General features: G+C 44.7%; 1 protein-coding gene across 1 annotated transcript; it reads right to left on the bottom strand.

The window, feature by feature from the left end:
- Positions 1-9,401: 9,401 nt before the first annotated feature.
- On the bottom strand, positions 9,402-18,602 carry LSM12 (LSM12 homolog). Its single transcript, XM_083411705.1, has 5 exons — positions 18,187-18,602; positions 15,225-15,358; positions 13,365-13,474; positions 10,308-10,434; positions 9,402-9,696 (listed from the first exon to the last, which is right to left on the bottom strand). Exons 1-5 carry the CDS (start codon positions 18,305-18,307, stop codon positions 9,604-9,606), a joined length of 585 nt encoding a protein of 194 aa, XP_083267831.1. The 5' UTR covers positions 18,308-18,602; the 3' UTR covers positions 9,402-9,603.
- Positions 18,603-22,469: the final 3,867 nt, after the last annotated feature.

Genomic DNA, 22,469 nt, shown 5'->3' with positions numbered 1-22,469 from the left:
TCGAGAACACTGTCCAACCATCTCATCCTCTGTCGTCCCCTTCTCCTTGTGCCCTCCATCCTTCCCAACATCAGGGTCTTTTCTATGGAGTCTTCTCTTCTCATGAGGTGGCCAAAGTATTGGAGCCTCAGCTTCAGGATCTGTCCTTCCAGTGAGCACTCAGGGCTGGTTTCCTTCAGAATGGAGAGGTTTGAAATTCTTGCAGTCCATGGGACTCTCAAGAGTCTCCTCCAGCACCAGAATTCAAAAGCATCAATTCTTCAGCAATCAGCCTTCTTTATGGTCCAGCTCTCACTTCCATACATCACTACTGGGAAAACCATAGCTTTAACAATACAGACCTTTGTTGGCAAGGTGATGTCTCTGCTTTTTAAGATGCAGTCTTTGCCCCCCCCCCAATCTTTTTGCTTTTGTGTCTGGATTTTCAGTAAAGATTTTCAGAATCAAAGTACTTGGCACAAATGGGGGCTGAAAAAGGTCAACCTGGGTTAATGACTATAAAAAAAACCCCCAAAACATTTCGAGATTTGTTTTATTTTTACTTTTTTTAAAAATCAGAAAAAATAAAATTGCTTTGGCTTCCTCTTCCATCCCGTCCCCACACAACCTTTGGTCACGGATAGTTACAGTTGCCTGGTGATGCTTCTGTAGTCCAGAAAAGTAACAAGAACTTCAAAGGGTTTTGTTCCTCAACATTCCAACTTGACTCTTCCCCCATCCTGATTGGCTGGTCCGCTGAAATGCTACAAGCATCACTGTGGGCAGAATCTGTATTTGCAACCTTAAAGGTGTAGCAAGGGATCGAGATGGAACCTGCTGTTTTTGATCTGTTTTACAGTATTGATTGACTGAGCATTTTTGCAATTGGTCGTGTTTTATGCTATAACACATTTGCATATCAGCAAGTGATGTAAAAGCGCATGCTGTAGTTAAGAAAAACCATGTTGTAGATAAAATACATAAAATTCTTAAGTAACTAACATTGCAGTAAATGGGAAATGCTGTCTTTAACACCTATATTTCAATTTGTAGCAGATGGTCCAGTAAGGTCTTGCGCTAAAAACACAAACTGCATTAGTAATCGGACAAGGTTTCACCCTGGGTGAGTTGAAGAGTGGCAATTTTACTGTCACAGCGAAGCAAATCAAACTTAGGGTTGAAAAGCTAGCTCCTCAGAAGGATAACCCCTAGATATTTGAGTCAAGGTCAGGCGAAATAAATATATTTATTTACTAAACAAACAAAATAAGGGAGGCTTCTTACAAAATAAAATAATGAAAGATTCAGGAGCAGTTTATAACCGATTCCCCAGCCACCCTGGACAGGAAGCAATAAAAGGAGCAGAACCTGCAAAATGAAGTTTTAATTAAATGTGCAGTAGCCCTGAAAAGATTCCTTCATTGCAGTGGATTAGATTAGATGACCCTCATGGTCCCTTCCAACTCTACAGTTCTGTGATTCCATTATTCCAGGGCAGCTGTCCACCAGCTCAAGACCATAGACCATATAACACAGGTCCTGAAAGACCTACATTGGCTCCCAGTACTTTTCCGAGTACAATTCAAAGTGTTGGTGCTGACCTTTAAAGCCCTAAACAGCCTTGGCCCAGTATACCTGAAGGAGCGTCTCCACCCCCATCATTCAGCCCGGACACTGAGGTCCAGTGCCGAGGGCCTTCTAGCGGTTCCCTCCCTGCGAGAAGTGTGTTTACAGGGAACCAGGCAGAGGGCCTTCTCAGTAGTGGCACCCACCCTGTGGAACCCCCTCCCACCAGATGTCAAGGAAACAAACAACTATCTGGCTTTTAGAAGACATCTGAAGGCAGCCCTGTCTAAGGAAGTTTTTAATGTTTGATGTTTTATCGTGTTTTTAATATTCTGTTGGGAGCCACCCATAGTGGTTGGGGAAACCCAGTCAGATGGGTGGGGTATAAATAAATTATTATTATTATTATTATTATTATTATTATTATTATTATTAGTTCCCCACAGCTGCTTTAAAGGCATTCCATTGCAACCAAGAACAAATCTATAGGTAAGAGAACAAACAGGGGCTGTGATTACTCTCATTATGTATACTGAACCAGCCAAAGCGGGGAGAATCGTCTGCATTGACCCTACAATTATTAACCTTTTGCGTACCTTGTATTATTTCGTTTTTAAGGGCTGTCGCAGGCCCTTGTTGCCACTTTGCTGCTTTCCAGGAAGTCTTGATTTATGACCCAAAGGCTCTGCCCTTCCTTTTGAGCCCTTTCCTTGGAATGCACACCTCCTCGTTCTCAAGTGCTTGGCACTCTTTTAATACATTTGTGGCTGCGCCGAAATAGAACTGGATCCAAGCGAGCGACATGACCCATGGCTCCAGGCGGCTGGCGTCTAGACTAAACACTGGCTGTCTTCCATTTCCACCTTAGGGCCACCGTACGAGAGCCAACGCCAGCATTACTTTTGCTAGGAGTAATTGCAGAACTATGCTCAGAAGCGCCATGGAGGCTGCAGTCAGACAATTGGCGGGCTAGTTCAAATCCATGTGACATTCAGCCCCTCTTTCTTGCTTTTTTTGGTCCTGAGAGTTGACGATGCCGCAATGACAGCAGAAGCAACAAAAGGCATATGCCTCACCATGCTCAAGAATTCAGCAGCTATTTATTTAATCCACTCTCTCTTGATCAGCTACTTCAGTCCTAAAATAAAAGGTCAACAACCTTGGTCGGCCCTCGCGCATGTTCACCTCATCAAATCTGGCCCTCTTTGAAAAACGTTTGGGCACCCTTAGCATAGACCTTCTTGCCTCAATACCTTGCTAACATCTGTCAGAGCTGGAACTATAAACTTTTGGTTGTGCGTGCAGTTTTCCTGTGTGGTGAGCTGTCAGAATTGCGGTTTGGAGCACTTTCCTGGCTGCAAATAATCTTAGGCTCTGTCAATGTGGCCCAGTTATTGGACTCTCCTAGACAGGAAGAGCTATAAGGATCTTCCTGTTTGTTCTGGGAACTTGCCTGAGCAACAAGATTTATAGACTGGTGTGTTTCTGTGTGTTACTTATTCTGATACTCAGTTTGACTGTCATAGCTGCCTACTGCTATACCCTAACAATTTCCTCTCACTTCCTTTTACAGTGGTCTACCTACACTTTGTCCATGGATCAGCCATGAAATCAAAAGATGCCTGCTTCTGGGGAGAAAAGCAATGACAAACCTAGCCAGCATCTTAAAAAGCAGAGACATCACCTTGCCAGCAAAGGTCCGTATAGTTAAAGCTATGGTCAGCTTCTCCCCACCCCTTATTCAACCTTCCTCTTCCTCCTCCTCCTCCCCTATTTCTCAGTACCTTTTCCTGGTCCTCAACCTAGGACTGAAGCATAGGCCTGAAACTTTTGATTCCAGGCGAACTGAGTGTTTCCCCTTCCTTCACAAAAGCTAGACTGAAAACTGCAGCAGCAACTCGTCATACTATGCCATGCCAGCCTGTGCTAGAGGTTTCACTACCCCCCCCCCAGCATATTGTAGATGTGCGGAAGGGGATCCAAGAGCCAATGTCTCTTCCAGGTTTCTGTAGCTGACCCTCAGGACTCTTCCCAAATCACCTCTATGTCCCACTTTGCCTCACCCCCTTGAGTGTTTTTGCCTGGCTGAAAGGTGCCCTTGGACTCTGATCTTGGCTACTGCTTGCTGGAAAAGGGAGGTGTAGAAGTATATACAAACTACTTACTGTACAAAGGTATTAAAAAATAATAATATGGTTGCTCTGCCTGCCTTTGTGCTGCCTTTGTGCTGCCCAGCTGGAATTTGTAGGCTGACATTGACACACACCCCTGACTTTGCTTGCAGGGGTTTCATCAAGCGGTATGCACCTGTAGCTAGAGATCTTTCCGCGCTCCCTTTCATAGTGGGAGATTCCCTGATGCAAGCATCCATACTACTGCTAATACATAATTCATATTCCTGTTTCAAGGGACCAACGCAGGCTTGAAGCAGAAGCAGCAGCCGCCAGTTTTGCATTTTTATTTTTAGAACGCCTTTGTTGTCATGTCATTCATGCTGGAGTCTAGCGTCTTAACGATGTATCCCAGCGCAGAGCAAGGGTTTGCATTGAGTAGGCGAACAGAACTGCCTTGCAAGATTCACCCGTCTTTAATGAAAAGGGGGAAAAGGATACCAAGCTAGAAACGGGTGTAGCCCCATGGCTTGCAATGAGATTAAAAACAAGCCCATTCAATAGATTCTTGGATTCTGCACAAGCTTTTTTTTAAATAGCCCTCCATATAGATTTGACCTTCCCCTTCTCTACAGCGTTGGCTTATCCAGCTCCATCATCCTGTACCATCTGTGAGGCTCTCATGTTCTCTTCTTCCCTTTTGGTCTGAAACAAAGATGGCTTACCCTTGAAATACCACAAAACCAGTCCTATTTTGAGAATTGCATTCAGTTCTTCCATTGGACCATGTGTGGGGAACCTAAGCTTTTGAGTGCTGAATGAGACCCTTCAGGCCTTTATAGGCATGTCCCACAGAACTTTTCCGAAACCAGCACCGTTCCAGCTGTGTTTCAAATTCTGCATGTTTTTACCTACCTTGTCTGTCTGCCTGGAGAATGAAGTATGTGTATGCAGCAGTCAGCCTTCCATACAAAAGTAACTTTTGCATTTAGTATTCCAATTGTTTTGGCCTCTGGTCCTGCCTACCACAGGTCATACAGACCTTGGAAAGTTGCCCAGAATGGAATGTGGCTCTTTGGCTAATTTCCCATCTTTGCAGTACATCGAAGGCTTTGGGTTTCCACCTCCCATTTTTATTTATTAGTGATATCCTCTTACTTTAGGAGTGTGCTGGCACTGACAGCAATAGTTGGAACCGAAAGCTTCATTTCTAATCTGTGAACATCTAAAACAGAAGATCCATAAATATTCTTATGGCTACAAAATAAAAAGATGTGGTATCTTGAAAACTAGATTTGGGAGGACTGTGTTCTTGCAGCCTCCCCATATGGTTCTGGGTTCAGCCTCTCACTTCCATATTTGTAAAAAGGGAAATTATACCAAATCCCCACGTTCTGTGCATTACAATCAAACTGCTTACATCAACACAGCCAAAATATGGCAAGCTGTGTCTGAAAGGGCAAGATTTTTCTTTCTTTTTTGAAGAGATTTAACACTGCCAAAAGCCCAAATCTCTGGTTTCTACACCACTTGGCATTTTCCAATATACATATAAAAATGCATGGCGTTTCAGGATGAAACCAGAGACTGCAAAGCACTTTTATGTTAGGAATTGAACGGTAAGAACGTGCCGCTTTTGATACTTATCACTCTTTAAGTTGGAAAAGAAAACAAACCTGCCAGGGCTGAAAGATATGAGCTTCTGCCGCTGCTCCCTTAGTGGTATCGCTTAATCAAATGCTGGTTTGAGGCTTCTTCCATCCCCAAAGTTTAAAAACCAAAGCGATCAAGATGTCAAATTTCTTATCCATGTTCACGCAGCTGATGCATCCTGCTATAATCAAACAAGTGCTCTCATTCTGGCCTTATCGGATTTGCTCTGCGGTCTCTCTCAAGTAAAAATGGAATTCATTTTGATTGCATAAAATGGATATGTAATATATGCCCTTTAGCTGTGAACGGTCAACACCAGCTCCCTCCTGTGTGGACAAGATTTACTGCCAAACTGAAAGTTGCTTGTCGATGTGAACTCAATGAAGATGATTATGAAACTTTCCCACAAGCCAAATAAGTCCCACTGCCTTCATTCACACACCCCCTAACAATTCAGCACTTACCAGCAGAGCAAACTGGTGGGTTGTGTTTTTTTGTGTTTTAACCCCTTCAGAGAATAGGGAAAGAGTGAGAACTGGAGCTTACTAGTGGGCTGCATTGTAAATGTTACAGTGGCAACTATCTTTGGGCCTGATCCAGAACTGCCATTGAAAACGGTTGAGACGTGATGTTAGCTCTAACACCCCACCTCCCTGTGCCGTGCAAGTGTTTTCAGACGGATGGCCTCCTGGGGAAGAGATCAATTTCTCCAATTGTTTAAAAAGGGAGTGATACACAAACAAGGCACAACCAGAGCAGACCTGGGGACACCAAAACTTAACAGCTCACCCACTGCACAATTTCAGTGATTGCCCAGGCGCGTATATGAAGTCAGGTCTGGTTTGTATTCTGAAGCCTTGGTTTTCTGCTTGTCACTTACGATCCACTGGTGAGGGCTGAATTTACTGTTTAATTTGCAGCCATCAAGAATGGAAATGTTAACTAACCTACCCATACTAAGCGAAACACAGTAGTACCTTGGAAGTCGAACGGAATCCATTCCCGAAGTCCGTTCTACTTCCGAAACATTCAGAAACCAAAGCGTGGCTTCCAATTGGCTACAGGAAGCTCTTGCAGCCAATCGGAAGCTACGGAAGTCCTGTCGGACTTGCGGCTTTCAAAAATAGTTCACAAACCGGAACAGTTACTTCCGGGTTTGCAGCATTTGGGAGCCAAAACGTTTGAGAACTAAGCTGTTTGAAAACCAAGGTACGACTGCACCGAGCAATGCATTCCCGTTTATGGAACAATAGATCTGATGTATCCAGTGTGTAAAAAGGTGCCATCCGGCACATAGCCACCTGAGTTACTACATATGGAGATGAGAGGGCTAATGCTGCCGTGCGAGATTTCACAGGAGAGGTGTATCCACTGACACTGCAATAATGTTCTGGTTCTTGACCCCAAATTCAACCCCTCCTTCCGCAAACACCATCTGCCCTTAAAGACAAAAAACCCACCAACACAAATGCTTGCTTGATGGTTAAAAAAATTCTGGGTTTTTATTGGTTTTGCTAGACAATACTAAAAAAAAAAAAATCCCTCCATTCTGAAAGGCAGGGCTTGAATTATTTAAATTTTGATCCATTTGTTTAAAAAAACAAAACAAAAAAAGGGGAAAGGGGGAAAGAGATCATGGCAAAAAAAAAAAAAATCATTTGTAAGTTCACCTTTATGCCCATGTTCAAGAGTTATTTACTTTCGAGAACATATTTCTAAGGCAAGGGCGTTTATGAAGGACAGTGAGAGCAGCCAGACTGAGAGATGAAATGTAGACAAATCTAAAACTGGGATTTTTAAGGTTAAAGTCGATAGGAAAACTCCAGAATGCGTTATAGCAATATGGTTTGAATGCGTACAATAGAATTTAACCCCTCTTGAAAAGCAGGCAGTATTCTGCAAATAGTTACTGCACTACTCACAGGGGTGAGGTGAATCGTTACCCCACCTGCCCCCCAAAGTAGCAGCACACCAGCATATTTGAATCCTCCACACAAAACCGCTTCTGCACCTGATTTCAATTAGAGTCAAAACTGAGGGGCGACAGCAGACAGCCATTTTCACAGTGGCACTTACAGCTTCCTGTTGCTGCAAGGATTCAAATATCACATGGCAATGCCACAAGGGAAATTTATTCGGTAGGAGCACCCAACCTGCACCAGTCAAATCCAAAAGGATTCACTTAACTATGCTGCACGGTAGCATGGTAAAAGATCCCAGGCAGGCTGACTGTTTCCTAAAACGGGTTAAGACCAGAGCGAGGAACCCGTGGCTCTCCAAGATTTATCGGACTCCCCAATTCCCATCATCACACCCAGCCAGCATGGCCAATAGCAAAGGATGATGGGAGCTGTAGTTCCAACAGCATCTGGAGGACTAGAAATTCCCCAGCCAGGATTTAAGAGGAAAGAGCCAGTTCAGTTAGACTGGGGCTGAGCGCTGCCATGTGTGGACTTGGCCCACACCCCTCAAGTGCCTCCTCCAGCCCTTGGTTGGGCCACAAGGGTGCCAAACACGCACCATCACTCATAAGCTCTACCAAAGTAATTTTTACCTACGGAGCGCCAGGGGTGGTTTTGGAACTGCCCACGAAAATGGCATTATCTGATCTCCCAATTGCCACGCCCTTTGGGAAGACTAAAAACAACCCCAACAGTTCTACTGTACGGTGTTGCTGGTCAGGGACAGTGCCGACCCGGTGGTATCACTAGAGGCCACGTATGGAAAGATAACATACAAGCTCAGCTAGTGACGAGACCATGAGGAGGAAGCCTGCGACTCAAGTGCATGCCCTCCAAAGAGTATATAGCCTGCTGAAGCCCTCACTTCAGCATACGTCTGATTTCCAGAGTTACACATACAAACACTGACAATGAAAGGCTTGATTGTTCAGCATGGAGATATGTGTGGGGTTGTTTGGTTTTTTTTTCCTGCCATGATCCCAGTTCAGAGTACTGCAAGAAGCAGAAAATATTTAAAGGACATTTTATATATATATATATTTATTATGCAGGTTTTGGTGTCCTCGGGTGTCTTCCCGTGTAAAAGTTGGGGTGTCTAGGCGACGTTTCGACGAGGTCTCACTCGTCATCTTCAGGCTGGTGCTTTCGGCTTCTTGTTACTGGAACAGAGCAGGATCTCAGTGTTTGAGTTCCTATAAATACTGTTGAGGAGGTGTGGTGTATAGCCTCCAATGTTCTGGGCAGAGAGGAGGTTCCCAGGCTAGTGTGCCTTTTCTTCTTTTGTTCCTTAATTACTTTAGGGATATCTTGAGTGATTTCTTGAGTGATTTCCTGAATCCCACTTAGGTGGGTCATTAGGTGTGGATTAGTTGCTAATCCATACTAATCCACACCTAATGACCCACCTAAGTGGGATTCAGGAAATCACTCAAGAAATCACTCAAGATATCCCTAAAGTAATTAAGGAACAAAAGAAGAAAAGGCACACTAGCCTGGGAACCTCCTCTCTGCCCAGAACATTGGAGGCTATACACCACACCTCCTCAACAGTATTTATAGGAACTCAAACACTGAGATCCTGCTCTGTTCCAGTAACAAGAAGCCGAAAGCACCAGCCTGAAGATGACGAGTGAGACCTCGTCGAAACGTCGCCTAGACACCCCAACTTTTACACGGGAAGACACCCGAGGACACCAAAACCTGCATTCCTGTACCCGTGAAAATCTACGAAAGCAAATATATTTATTATATATATACTTCGAGATAAGAAAAATAAGGCTAATTCAAGCCTTGCCCTGTGCAAACAAAAACCAAACGAGAGATCGCCACTCACACAAAGGTCCCGATTACATTACCACAGTCAGCTTGTTATTTTCTGTTTTCTCTATTTTTGTTTTTTTTTAATAGGACAACTGGGGAGCTGAATTCTCCTATGGTTCAGGAGGAAGAGGGGGGCGGTATGGAATTGATTTCAGTTAAGCTATATATATATAAAAAAAATGACCCGGGAGGGAGAAAAATCTCAAATACAAGACGGCTGACTGTTCTAGGGTTTGGGGGGAGGAACCGGGTGGGCAAAAAAGTAAAGAGTCTGTTAGTCAAGTAATGAATGAGTTTTTAAATTATTCTCTTGTTTTTTTGAAGTCTAAAGTTCAGAAGCTGTGGGTCCCACCATTACAGGGCCGCCACAAAATAGAAGTGGACCCCCCCTGCCCTCCCCCGACCTCATTTTGAAGAAGTCTGTGTCATCTGCTGCTGCGTGTTGGAAGGGCTCCCCCCACCCCCACCCCCCGCAGGAGCAATCTGTAGCAACCAGGAAGGGCAGGTGGGACTCAGGACGAGAGGGCGCTTTCCTTCTGTGTTGGCTGGACTTGTGAACGCTGCATCACCTTTTGGCTTTCGACATCTCTAAAATGTTTCTCGACCTGGATGGAGAAGGAGGCAAGGGCATTAGTGCTGGCTGGACGCAGCAGGTCCCATATCAAGAAACCTAACGGTGGATGACCTTAGCTGAACCGCAGGCTACGGCGGGATATACAAGGTAGCCTATAGCCAATGACAACTCTTCTTCCCGCGACTGCACAAAAAGCAGAGACCAAGGCTTTGAGGTCCACCCAGGGCCAGAGCGTACGTGCCTCCCCACTCCACTGCCACACGGGCAAAAGTGCATTCTGGGAATGCGCGCACACACATGCACACAAAGGTGCCAATATGATGTTTGTCACGATCCGAAGTTAACTTGAATGGAACACACAAGAAATCCAACTTTTACCACAATGGAAATTCCATTCTGTTTTACGGACAGAATCAATAGTCCAGGTTTTAAACCACTCTCCATCTCACCAAAGAAACAGCACACAATTGGGACAAAAGGGTATCTTTAGCCAAACAAAACCTAGCAGCGAACGCTGAAGGCAGGTGGGAGGCCTGGGCAATTCAATGCAGAGTATGGATGCTGGCACAACTTGAGTCAGTCTTTTGAGTCATACCTCTTTCCTCCTGCCCTCCCACAGTCCACAGGCACCGGTCTACTTACTATTTTGCGTACATGACTTAGGGCACTCCCCTCTTTGCCTTTACAGTTTTCCACTTGGTACGGAGGGGCAATGACAACTTCTTCCATCACGACTATATTCTTCTCTTGCCATTTACAATCTTTAATACTGCAGGAAGCAACAAAGGGTTCAATTTTTACCAAAAACAGCAACAACACAAAAAAAACTTAAGTTACTGAAAAGCAAAACTACAAAGAGGGAAGTAGGAGGTGGTTAAGAGCTGCCATGCAGCTACCCCAATGCCTTACTCTTTAGCATTATTGTAGTACAAGTACCATGATGACCACTGGGCAGAAATGGGTGCTTGAACAGGTCGTGGTTTACAATAACATAAGAACGCCGGAGAAGGCAGTGGGAGACCATGAGACTTTATAAACAGAGGGAATGGGGCCAGGACAAGAGACTAAAGAAATCAGGCTGTGGTAGACCACAAAAGGATCCTGCAAATGTGGATTTCAAGAGCGGAGTACAACATCCCTAATCCACCAGTCCTAGTCCAATTAAAAACACTTCGTTTCCTATGTGGGGTCAGCAAACTTTTTCAGCAGGGGGCTGGCCCACTGTCCCTCAGACCTTGTGGGGGGCCAGACTATATTTTGGGGAAAATATATATGAACAAATAACCCAGAGATGCATTTTAAATAAAAGGACACATTCTACTCATGTAAAAACATGCTGATTCCTGTGGATTCTAAATCTGTCTATGGGCCGGATTTAGAAAGCAATGGGGTCAGATCCGGCCCCCGGGCCTTAGTTTGCCTACCCATGCTATAGTCAATTGCGCCATGTTCAGATGGCAAGGGAGCAAAGAGTTTCCAGTGGACACCTCAGTGGTGGAAATGCCTCCCAGACAAGACTCCAGAGTCCAAGACTGTGCATCTTTTGGCATTATACAAACAATAGGTTTAGGAGGCTGTTGGGATGCCCAACAACCCATTTTTGTGCCTGCTTAGTCAAAACATTACTCCACCCCTGGCATCACGTCCCTAGGCTGGTTCCATCCTGACTTACACACACTGAAGTCAGGCATATGACATGGAGCCCCTATACACAAGCAGCTGTTTGTGCACAGCAGCCCCTCTGACATCTGCACTCAATGCAAAGATGTCAGGCCGCATGGCTGGCCAAGGGATGAAGTGTCAGGGGCAACACACCAACAAAGACCTGCTACACCATGCAAGTGTCCTACACCCGGGTAACACATAAACAGGGCTAGGAAATTACTTCTCTGGTGATCAGTCCAGAGCTTTGTTCAGCAGTTATTAGCACTCAATTTGCCAAAGCTTCCTTCTGCCAGCAGGGGAGAGTTGTTTACTTGAAATCATCTATGTGAACTTATTTCAAGGACTGTCAGCAGAAATAAACTGATTATCGCCAGGCATATCCTTCCACGGCTAAGGAAAATTTAAAAAACAACAACGGGTTTCCAGACTAATCCACAACAAACTGAATAACTCAATTTGCAACAAGTATTTAATATAATAAGCAAAGCTGAAAAGGGGGCCATATTTCCTTTCCAGGTTTATAGCCTAGATTAACTGGTTTTTTTAAAAAAAGCTTGTATTCCAAGTCAGTGTTTCAAAATATGTTAGACTAGTCTAAGCAATCCTCTTTCTCCCAATCAACCGAATTGCAATATTGTATTAGCTGATATACAACGTCTACAAAGTTGCATTATTTTACTCAAAACTTTGCAGAGCTACAGCGATTAGACCATATTAAATTATTCTAGGGGGAAAGGGAAGTGTTTAAGGTATTTTAACTACAATCTGTTTTATAAACAGTTATAAAACCTTCACTGGTAATGCATTTCAGTAACTTTTCAAAACTTATCGCACATGAGGAGGTGTCTAGAAACTGAGCACTATTTCTAGCATGGCCTCTGTTATGATTAAGATGCAATACTAGAAGCCTGTCAGACAGGAAGGTGTATTTTGGAATCTATGATAAATAAGCATGGTACTTAGGAATATTGATAATGCTATTCATCAGGTTACAGCTGGTTCTTTTCAGCTGTACCTATTATATTTGGTTTGTTTACAGATGTATTTTACTGCTTAATGGAAAAGCATTCTTACTGAATCCACCAACTGTATTACATTACTCAGTGATCTATCTTTCATTGAATTCCAATGAATTAGCAAGCCTTATTTATTAACATGTATTAAACTGCATTATTTACATGCACAGCAGATTCTAAACGCAGCATCTGTATATGTAAATACATTAAAAAGTGCACGCGATTCAAGTTTTTATGAGTGTGTTATTACACTGTGTATCAGTCATACGCTTTTTGCAATACAGGACCCATCCCCCCCCCAAAAAAAACCAAGATTGATTTCTGTTCGCTGGGTTACATTTTGTAGCGGGGGTTTACACATAAGTCATGCAGATCAAGATGTTAGACACAACACTTTTCATTAGCGAAGAACTGTAAGCTTCATGAAGCGCTATTCAGATCATCCATGTATCAAGACAAATGCAACAGCTGGTCAAATTTCATATTATCATCCTCCCTAGAAGACTCTTCAGTGTTCAAAGTATCCTTATTAGTCTAGAGCAGTGTTTCTCAAACTTGGGTCCCCAGTTGTTTTTGGACTACAGTTCCCATCATCCCTGCCCACTGGTCCTGCTAGCTAGGAATGATGGAAGCTGTAGTCCAAAAACAGCTGGAGACCCAAATCTATTCGTCTTCTTGGGACCCCTGATGCAAGCCACGTGAGCCAGGACCATGTGTATGTTGCATTAAAAGGACAATCTACACTACAGTAATCAAAGTTATTTGCACTCTGAATAAATTATCTACCTAGCACATTCTGCTTTGACCGGCCACAGGCAAGCAGGTTTTCAAAGAATTTAAAAAGTAAGGAAAACATGGGGGAGACAGACTTCCATTACCATCTGGTAGAACCACATAACTTGGCAAGGGGTGGATGCATTCAACAGTGATTTCTGCATTTAGTAATTGGATTCAGGTCCCTGCCCCTCCCCAGCTGCCTTCTAACTCCACATTTTTCCTTCCCATCCCTAATACTTACGTCTTGTGTATAGTCTGGAAAAGCTGCTGTCCTTCCAATGAGACCCCAGCACTAATTGCATATGCCTGGCTCAGCTTTTCTTCCTTCTCCATCCGTGCTTTGTTCGCAAGCTGGAAAGGAGATATCAGAAATGCAGAGATCTTAATCTTGGATCGCAAATGGCTGCAGACACTCTAAGCCTTAAATAGAGTTCTATTTGAAGGAAAACAATTTTTGCATGACAGTGCATGCAACATATTCCATCTCATGAGCAGACACACCCCAGCTTCTTGAGTACCCTACCCTCAATGAGGCAAAGCACACAGTGGCTCTATGTCAGGCACCCCCAAACACGGCACTCCAGATGTTTTGGGACTACAACTCCCACCATCCCTAGCTAGCAGGACCAGTGGTCAGGGATGGTGGGAATTGTAGTCCCGAAACATCTGGAGTGCCGTGTTTGGGGGTGCCTGCTCTATGGAAATCACAAACTTTGGAAGTAATTAGATTTTTAGAAGAGGAATTGGGTAAACACAATCCATTACACCACACTGTAATGCAATTTGTAGTACAACTTGGGTTATGAACTAACCTGAAATACATACAGTCGTGCCTTGGTTTTTGAACAGCTTAGTTCCTAAACGTTTTGGCTCCCAAATGTCGTAAATTGTTATGATTTGCGGATTATTTTTGGAAGCTGAACATCCAACAAGGCTTCTTCGCCGCAATTTGATTTTTGAACATTTTGGAAGTCAAACAGATTTGATATCTTAATTACTTAATATCCCCAAGTATAGAGAATATACTTTAAGTTGGCATATTCTGTTTTTTGAACAACACATGCCAGTGATGAGGAACCCTCCATAATGGGGGCAAAGGTTTTCCTCCCAACAGATGCGAGAACCAGGATGGGCAAGCACACTTAGCAAAATTATAACACTGTACAGACAAGTCTGAAAGGCAGTAAGCAGATATTATAGGGGGGAGGGAGAGAGAAAGTATTTCAGCATGATACAGCACCCATTTTGTTTGGTTTTATGTGATGCCCTAACTCACTCCTCTTTTTGGAAGGCCAAATGGCTTTGCTCTTAAGCCAATGTGCTATTTCTACTCTCATGATACTCACAGTCCATTGGCTTTTAAACTGTGTACGGTGAGGAGATTTACATTCATGAGAAGGAGCAAGATGCACAGGTATGGGAGCCTTCTTTCAACCTTCCACATTCCAGCCCTAAAATAAGCCATGTGTAGACGGGCAAGACTTGGGGAACCTCTAGCCACTACACAAAACCTGAGTCTCTTTCTCATGGCTCTTGCAATTCTTTTTTCCAATTGCTTCCACACCAAGGTAACTAGAGCTGGGAGTTTGTAAGGGAGAGTGAAGAGGCTCAATACTGGGTCACCTTGCTGGAGACAATCTTACAGGGGTGGAGAAGGGGTGCTAAGAAAGAAACAGTAGGTAGAATCTTGTAGGTGTGAGGCTGCCCATGATGGGGATACAGGTAGATGAGAAACCTGCATCCTAACTAAAAGGCATCAGCTAAACCAGATAAAACTCTCCAATGTTTCCAAAGTTAAGTTCACCATTGTTTAAAGCAAGAGCTGTTTTATTTAATTTTCCTTTCACTGTAACCAATTACAGACACTCCCTTGACAATTCTGAACTCTCTTAAAAAAAAAATGTTTGAAATAGTATAAAAAGGGGCATATGGATGGGCTCATTGCACTAACCAAAGGACCGCAAAATGGCTAACCATGCCATGCTGAAATTCACAAAGCAGCCAGCTTGGTTAAATAGAGAAATGTCATGCTGTTAAAGGTTTTAAACATGCTCCAGTACTCTAATTGGCAGGAAAACCTACCTCCAAAAAGGATGCTTACCTTGCTAACATTGAGAGAAGCTAAAGGTGGGGGGGTTTCTGTACGGTCATTAATTATTTTCACATCTGAAACGTACTGTAAGTTTATAAGCAAGATATCTGCGTGGTTAGGTTTGCCACTTGACGAAGGGCATTCTGGAGGAAAAGATCGTTAAGGAAACAAATCCAAAATATATATAATTCAACAGCTCAAAGAACAAATATCATTTGAAGGAAGAGTGTTTACACATGTAATGCCTAATTGCAAAGATCCACTTCCAAGGATGTTTGTAGTCCCTGCATGAGTTTCATGCATGAAGTTTATGGCCAGCTGCTCTACAGGTGCAGTTGTTGTAAACTTTCTGTGCAACAATATAGGGAGCATGTTACAATAGGTAACATATTACTGTAACACGTTACCACAAAGCAACACTATCCTGTCTACAGAACCGCCAGTGAAGGGTTGGCTCACTCCAAATTCATGACAAATTTACATCCCAGGGATGTGAACACAAAACTAAACATAGGAACAGGTAAAATATGAATGTTCAAAGTACTGGGCACTTTTTTAGGCACCCAGAAGACTGCTGGTATTAGTTCCTTTTGCAGCTTGCTAGTCTCGCCATTCAAACTACCCAGAGATATACTGGTGCAAATGGCTTTGGGATGTTTTTATTTGAAAGGCTGTGGTCAAATAACCCAGAACACGCATGCCAGTGTTACTTATAAGGCAGACCCCTGCTGCATTCAGGACACAGACCTTTCTAGTCCAGCATGCCATTTCCCACAGTGGTTAAACAGATGCCTACACAAAGCCCAAGGCAACAGTTCTTTCCCACCCTTATTCCCCAGAAACCAATACTGAAAATCATGTTGCCTCTAAACGATTCCACTTCACTGGATGACCCTGGGTGTGATATACAGCCATTAAGATTAGCAGCCACTGATGAAACTGTCCAACCTTGTTTTAAAGCTAAGCTGGAGGTTACCACATTTTGTGTTAGAGACTTCCTTAGTTAACTATGCACTGTGCAAAATAGTCCTTCCTTTGCTCTGTCCAGAGCCTCAGCTTTCCATTGGATGACAGCAGGTTCTTATTACGGGGCAAGGTGGAAACCTTTTTCATACCCGCCTTTCCCAGACCACATAGAATTTTATAAACCCAACTTCTAGAAACGGAGGACATATGCCAAGCTCAAAGCATGAACACTTAACTGGGCTCTCAACAACAGACACACATATGAGGCACCCTGCCCTGGCACATCCCATCCTTGGGAGGACCCATCAATTTGCAAAGCGATGGATTCTTGCAATTGGGAACCAACAAAAGCTTAAGTACCTAAGCCCAATATGCTTTATAGACTAGGAATCTACTTTAGGTACAATGGCACAATGTCCATGCAGACAAAATTGAGAGTATTGCATATTGCCTCACCCCATTTCTAACTCAAATTCCCCTGCCTGCTTTAGCCATGTGGTCAAGTAGTACATCTGCATTTATATTAACTACAGTCAACAACTGGTGACAATGAAACACATAACTACACTTAAAGCAGGGCTTGAGAGCGAGGGGAAGCATGCAATCACCCTTTCATGTCTGAATGGTCATAATGGACTTCTAATATGCAAGGAAAACATTCCCCACTTACACCCCCCTTACTGCCAGCATGGAGAAAAAAGCGACATGGATCTTAACATTTCCCAGGGATGCTATCCAAAACGAAAGATCCAAAAATCCCCCAATAAACATGTTCAGCAACACAATCCAGCATCAAAACTTCCTCTCTGCCCCTAGGTACATCAAGTTCACCAAATCCTCATCTCGGTTCCAGAGACATTTTTTGGGCCAACTACATTTTAGGCCCTATTTATTGTTGCTGCCTGAATGTGCTCAACACATAAGGAACACATCAACCCTTCTTCAACACTAACCTTATCTCAACTGGCATCACTGTGGGCAGTTAATACATATCCCAAGTTTAACAAGCATGTTTGTAGCATACACATTCATTACTTTAGGACAGCCATGTTAAGTATTTTAGATTAACCTTCACATGTGCAAGTCGTTGTCTATCATAGAAAAGGTTCATTTCATTTAAAACACGTTTTCCGGCGGGTTCAGGCCGCAAATTCAGGCTATACTACCCACCAAGTGTTGAGAAATCACCTGAAGCACATGCCTCCATGCGGCAGCCCTGAGTCAAATTCAGAGGGGCTTTCCCCATCTTTCGTAATATGGGGATCTTCCAACACTTGGGTCACTAAAAATCCTGCCCTGGCCTCTTTTTCTACACACCAAAAAGTTGTTTTCTGACACATCCCACCACCCACCCCAGCTCCAATTCCCACTTCAGCCTTCCTCCTCTCAATAAGGCCGCCACCAGCTTTCATTTTCACTCATGCCCAGGAGCACCCTTTTAAGTTTCCCTTTCCTAGATTTCACCTAGCAAGCTTCCCTAATCCTCCATTGGAAAAACAAACAAAACAGGATTATTCCCCACCTCCCTTCAGTCTCGAGGTCCCTGTGGCTCACGAGAGGCAAGATATACCCTGCAGGCAGCAAAATATACCCATATCTCTTTAGATCTATCTAATATAACACACACACACATATATATTGAACATATACACACACATATATAAACACACACACGCATACACTCCCTTTTTTGATAACAAGTACCCCCCCCCAAAAAAATTCTATTTCTCTCCCCGCCCCCCCCCCCAAAAAACCACGCCGGCGGTTTCCCTCCGTCTCTTGGTTCGCTACACCGCCACCCCCCCAGCCAAACCTCAACCTTCCCAAACACCCCCCGACTCCCCCAGATCAGGCCGACCGAGGAAACCTCACGTGCCTCCTCCCTCCCCACGAACATCCACCAGCCCCATTTCCCTTAGCGCCAGGCCAGGGCCCCGGCAACCTGCCCTCGCCATGCCCCCACCCGGTCCCCCTTCCCACCCCTTCCACGCAAGCAGCAGGATACTGAGCGCCAGCATCTTGCTGGTGTAGTCGAAGGCCACCACCTCGCCCTGCAGCCGCTGCTCCTGGCAAGTCTGGCACGACACCTGGCTGCCCACACTGAAGTACTCGCCCGGGGCCGCCATCTTGTTTCAGGCCCAGGCTGCGGTGGAGGCGGCGGCGGCGGCGGCACCCTTCGCGCCCCCGCTGCGCCTCAGCAGCCTCTACCGAGGGGGTGGGAACCGGAGGGAAAGGAGGGAGGCGGGCGCGGGGAGGGGAAAGGGGGCGCCGAGACTCCACCCGGCGCGCCAAGCCGGGCCCAGGGCGCCTGCTCGCCTCCTTTCAGCCCGCCTGGCTGGGTCAGCCTAGGCGGAAAAAAAAAAAGGAGGCGGAGGAGGAGGGAAGACGAGGAGTGGCCAAGGCGACGGAGGCCCCGCCTGTACGTCGGTCGGTCGGACCCCCTCCCGCACCCACGTACGCACTCAACGTCACCGCGTAAAGGGAAGGCGATTGGCTGGCCACGGAGAGGGTAGGGGAGGTACCACCAACGTTCGGGAGAGGGGAGACAAGGGAGTAGAACTCGAGCGGTGCGTGCGTGCGTGGGTGGCTGGGCGAGGCGGGGCGACGTCAGGAGGGCGGGGGGAGGAGGAGAAGCCTAGTCAATGGTAGAATCGGGAGAGGGGGGACATCGAAGGGTCATAGTCCAACCCCGCTTTGCTATAGCGCAGCTTTGGGCCCCGAGGTTGCGTGCGGGTTGCCCAGGAGGTGCGTGAGGAGGAGGAGCTGGGCAGAGGGAGGGTTAGAAGCGCGGTGGCCCACGCTGAGGTCAGAGCCAGGAGTTATGTTGCAGGTTGAGGAGCTTTAGTTAAGTATTTTGTATTTATTTACTTGATTTAGGGGAGGCAGCTAAACAAGCTATAGCTTAGGGCCTCAGCCCCAAATAATTTAAAGGGGGGGACTGGATGTACATTTCCAAAATATAAGATAAAAAAGAAATCAAATAAAACCTACATACAGCAACAGTATTTTGTGTTCTGTAGGCTCCTCTGATGTAAGTTATGGGCCCCACCTGCTGGCCTGCTCCCTAAAATATCACTGGTTTGCTCATTTCTATATATAAGGTGCCTACATTCTACATGGACTGGTTGTAACAATTACTTTGATAAAATACATATTGTGTTATGTGCAAATGGCTTTAGATACCCAATACGTTTCCAAGCACAATTCAAAGTGTTGGTGATGACCTTTAAAGCCCTAAAAGGCCTTGGCCGGTATACCTGAAGGAGCGTCTCCATCCCCACTGTTCAGCCCGGACACTGAGATCTAGCACCGAGGGCCTTCTGGGGGTTCCCTCACTGTGAGAAGTGAGGTTACAGGGAACCAGACAGAGGGCCTTCTCGGTAGTGGCGCCCGCCCTGTGGAATGCCCTCCCATCAGATGTCAAGGAAATAAGCAGCTACCTTATTTTTAAAAGACATCTGAAGTTGGCCCTGTATAGGGAAGTTTTTAATATTTAATGCTGTATTGTTTTTAACACGTGATTGGGAGCCGCCCAGAGTGGCTGGGGAAATTCAGCCAGATGAGCGGGGTATAAATAATAAGTTATTATTATTATTAGGTCCATAAGTTACCATATAGCATATATTTTGTTTGTTTAATTATAAATTTCTATACCGCTTTATATTTTTAATAAAAACCTCAAAGCAGTTTACGGCATATTAAATCAATCAATAAAACAATAGCTGGGCGGTGTTCCTCCGGCCTCATGAGGAATCTCTTTGTAGGGCTGGGTGTGACAAAGGACAGCTGGACATATAAAGGGCCAAATTACCTTCAATATCTAAGGGCCTCGTCAAACCTAAATCCAACCCTGCCCACCCTGGCTACACCCATGCCTCGAGGGATTTTGCAGCAAGGCACTGTAGGAGTTTGATAAATGCAAGTGAATATGGACTGTTGGCTCTGCGTCCTTATAAGTGTGGGTAGGTTGTGTGATGTTCTGGCTGCACCCCTAATAATAATTTCTTTATACCCCACCCTTCTGGCTGTGTTTCCCCAGCCACTCTTCACAGCTTACTAGCAGGTGAGGCAAGGTCAAGTCTGCAGAGTCTGTAGGAGCAGCAGATCCACACGTGATTTTTATTCCTCCCCCCCCCCCTTGTTCCTGATATAGATATTCACCCACCCCTTAGTCCCTGGTGGGGAAGGAGATGCCATTTTTTGGTTCGCCTCAGATAGTAAAATGCCCTGCTCACTAGGGAGCAAATTTCAGTGAAGTTCAGACTTTTATGGGGGGGAGAGAGAGAGAATGGGGTTGGCTCTTACAGCTCAACTCTCCATTAAGGGATTCAGTGTCCCCTAAGTCCTTTATTGGTCAGGGAAAATTGGATGGAGGCAGTGAAAGCAAGGAAAAACTTTTATTTTTCTCTGGCAACAGTGTCTCCCCCCCCCCCACACACACACAAAGAGTTAAGGAGCAAGAACAAAGTGTGCAAGAACCTTTAAAGACTTTAGACATCGCCCAAACCCTTAACAAAAGACCACTCAAAAGGCATCATACACAGAAAGAGATGGTCTGCAACAGAAATTTGAGGATGTGTCTTGTCTCCTGTCTGACAAGATAATGGTCACTGATTGCATTACCTGGCCAGTGTGGCCATCCTTTTGAGATGGTAAATACCTCAGTTCTTGAATCCAGGTCACAGGCTTGCCCTATTCAACACACCCTCAAGACAGGATTTGAACTATTTGTAAATGAAAGGACTATTGGGAAAGGTTTCACAAATATACTTTATTTGCAGAGGAAACATTTAGAGTTTTTAGGAGAGCCAAGATGGCTTCAGGATTGCTCTCCTGTACTATTTCAGATGTGGTTTATCTACTTACACATGTGTGTTTACCTTGTGCACTTATGAACATATATGTTATTTTTGAGACCTTAGAATTCTTATCATGATACCAGAGGCCTTTCTTCTTGGAATAACACGTTTGGAATTGCCCAATGAGGATGTTAGACTGTTTTTTTTATATGCCACAACTGCAGCTAGAATTTTGTTAGCTAAGAATTGGAAAACACAATAAGCCCCAACAGTGGAGGAATGGCAGATGAAGATGATGGTCATTTCGGAGCTAGCCGACCTGACTGGAAGAGTCCATGACCAGAAGGAGGAGGAGTACCAGAAGCAATGGATGAAATTCAAAGACTATATAGTTAAATATGTTAAGATAACTTAATTAGAAAAACTTACAAATACCAGGTAGGCTTAGGATTTAAATATGTCATGTTAGAGAATAACTTGTTTAAAGTTAAAATGAAAAGAAAGAAAGGTGTCAAGTGATTAAGTTAATTTTATGAGAAAATTGGTTTTGGAAAACTGTTACAATGATATACACTGAAATTCAGCCGGGGGGATTTGAGGAAGTCATTTAACAATGTTACTAAGATTGGATTAAGTACAATTAAGATATATGTTTGTTTAAAATTTTTGGAAAATCAATAAAAAAAATTGGGGGGAAAAAGAATTCTTATGATACTGAGGCTTACTTCCAAGAAAGGTGGCGCAATGGCGCAGTGCATCCGGCTGTTAACCAGAAGTTTGGTGGGCAGGATTCCTGTATTGCAGAGGGTTGGAGCAGAGGGTCCTTGGAGATCCTTGCCGCTCTGCAATTCTATGATTCTAAACAGGATCAGGCTGCAAAATGGCAGGACTATGCACAGTTATAGAGTAACGGTACAATCCTAACCATGTTTGCTTGGAAGTAGATCCAAGAAAGGGCCGAATGTGATGGGTGCACAGGTTAAATCTTACTCCTTTGCCTGCATGCACCAGTTCCTAAAAGGTAAAGGTAAAGGTACCCCTGCCCGCACGGGCCAGTCTTGACAGACTCTAGGGTTGTGCGCCCATCTCACTCAAAGAGGCCGGGGGCCAGCGCTGTCCGAAGACACTTGCGGGTCACGTGGCCAGCGTGACATCGCTGCTCTGGCGAGCCAGAGCCGCACACGGAAACGCCGTTTACCTTCCCGCTAGTAAGCGGTCCCTATTTATCTACTTGCACCCGGGGTGCTTTCGAACTGCTAGGTTGGCAGGCGCTGGGACCGAAGAGCGGGAGCGCATCCTGCCGCGGGGATTCGAACCGCCAACCTTTCGATCGGCAAGCCCTAGGCACTGAGGCTTTAACCCACAGCGCCACCCGCGTCCCCTGCACCAGCTCCTAGAAGGCACCAAAATAGTACAGTTAAAGCAAAACAGGCAGAAGGAAAAATGCAAACTATTAAATGCCGCAATATAATAAAACATTGATCAGAAA

The sequence above is a fragment of the Podarcis tiliguerta genome, assembly GCF_965153285.1.
Source record: "Podarcis tiliguerta genome assembly, chromosome: 13".
NCBI classification, from domain to species: Eukaryota; Metazoa; Chordata; class Lepidosauria; order Squamata; family Lacertidae; genus Podarcis; species Podarcis tiliguerta.
Note: the sequence above shows the minus strand (reverse complement) of the source record. Positions and strands in the feature narration are given on the sequence as shown.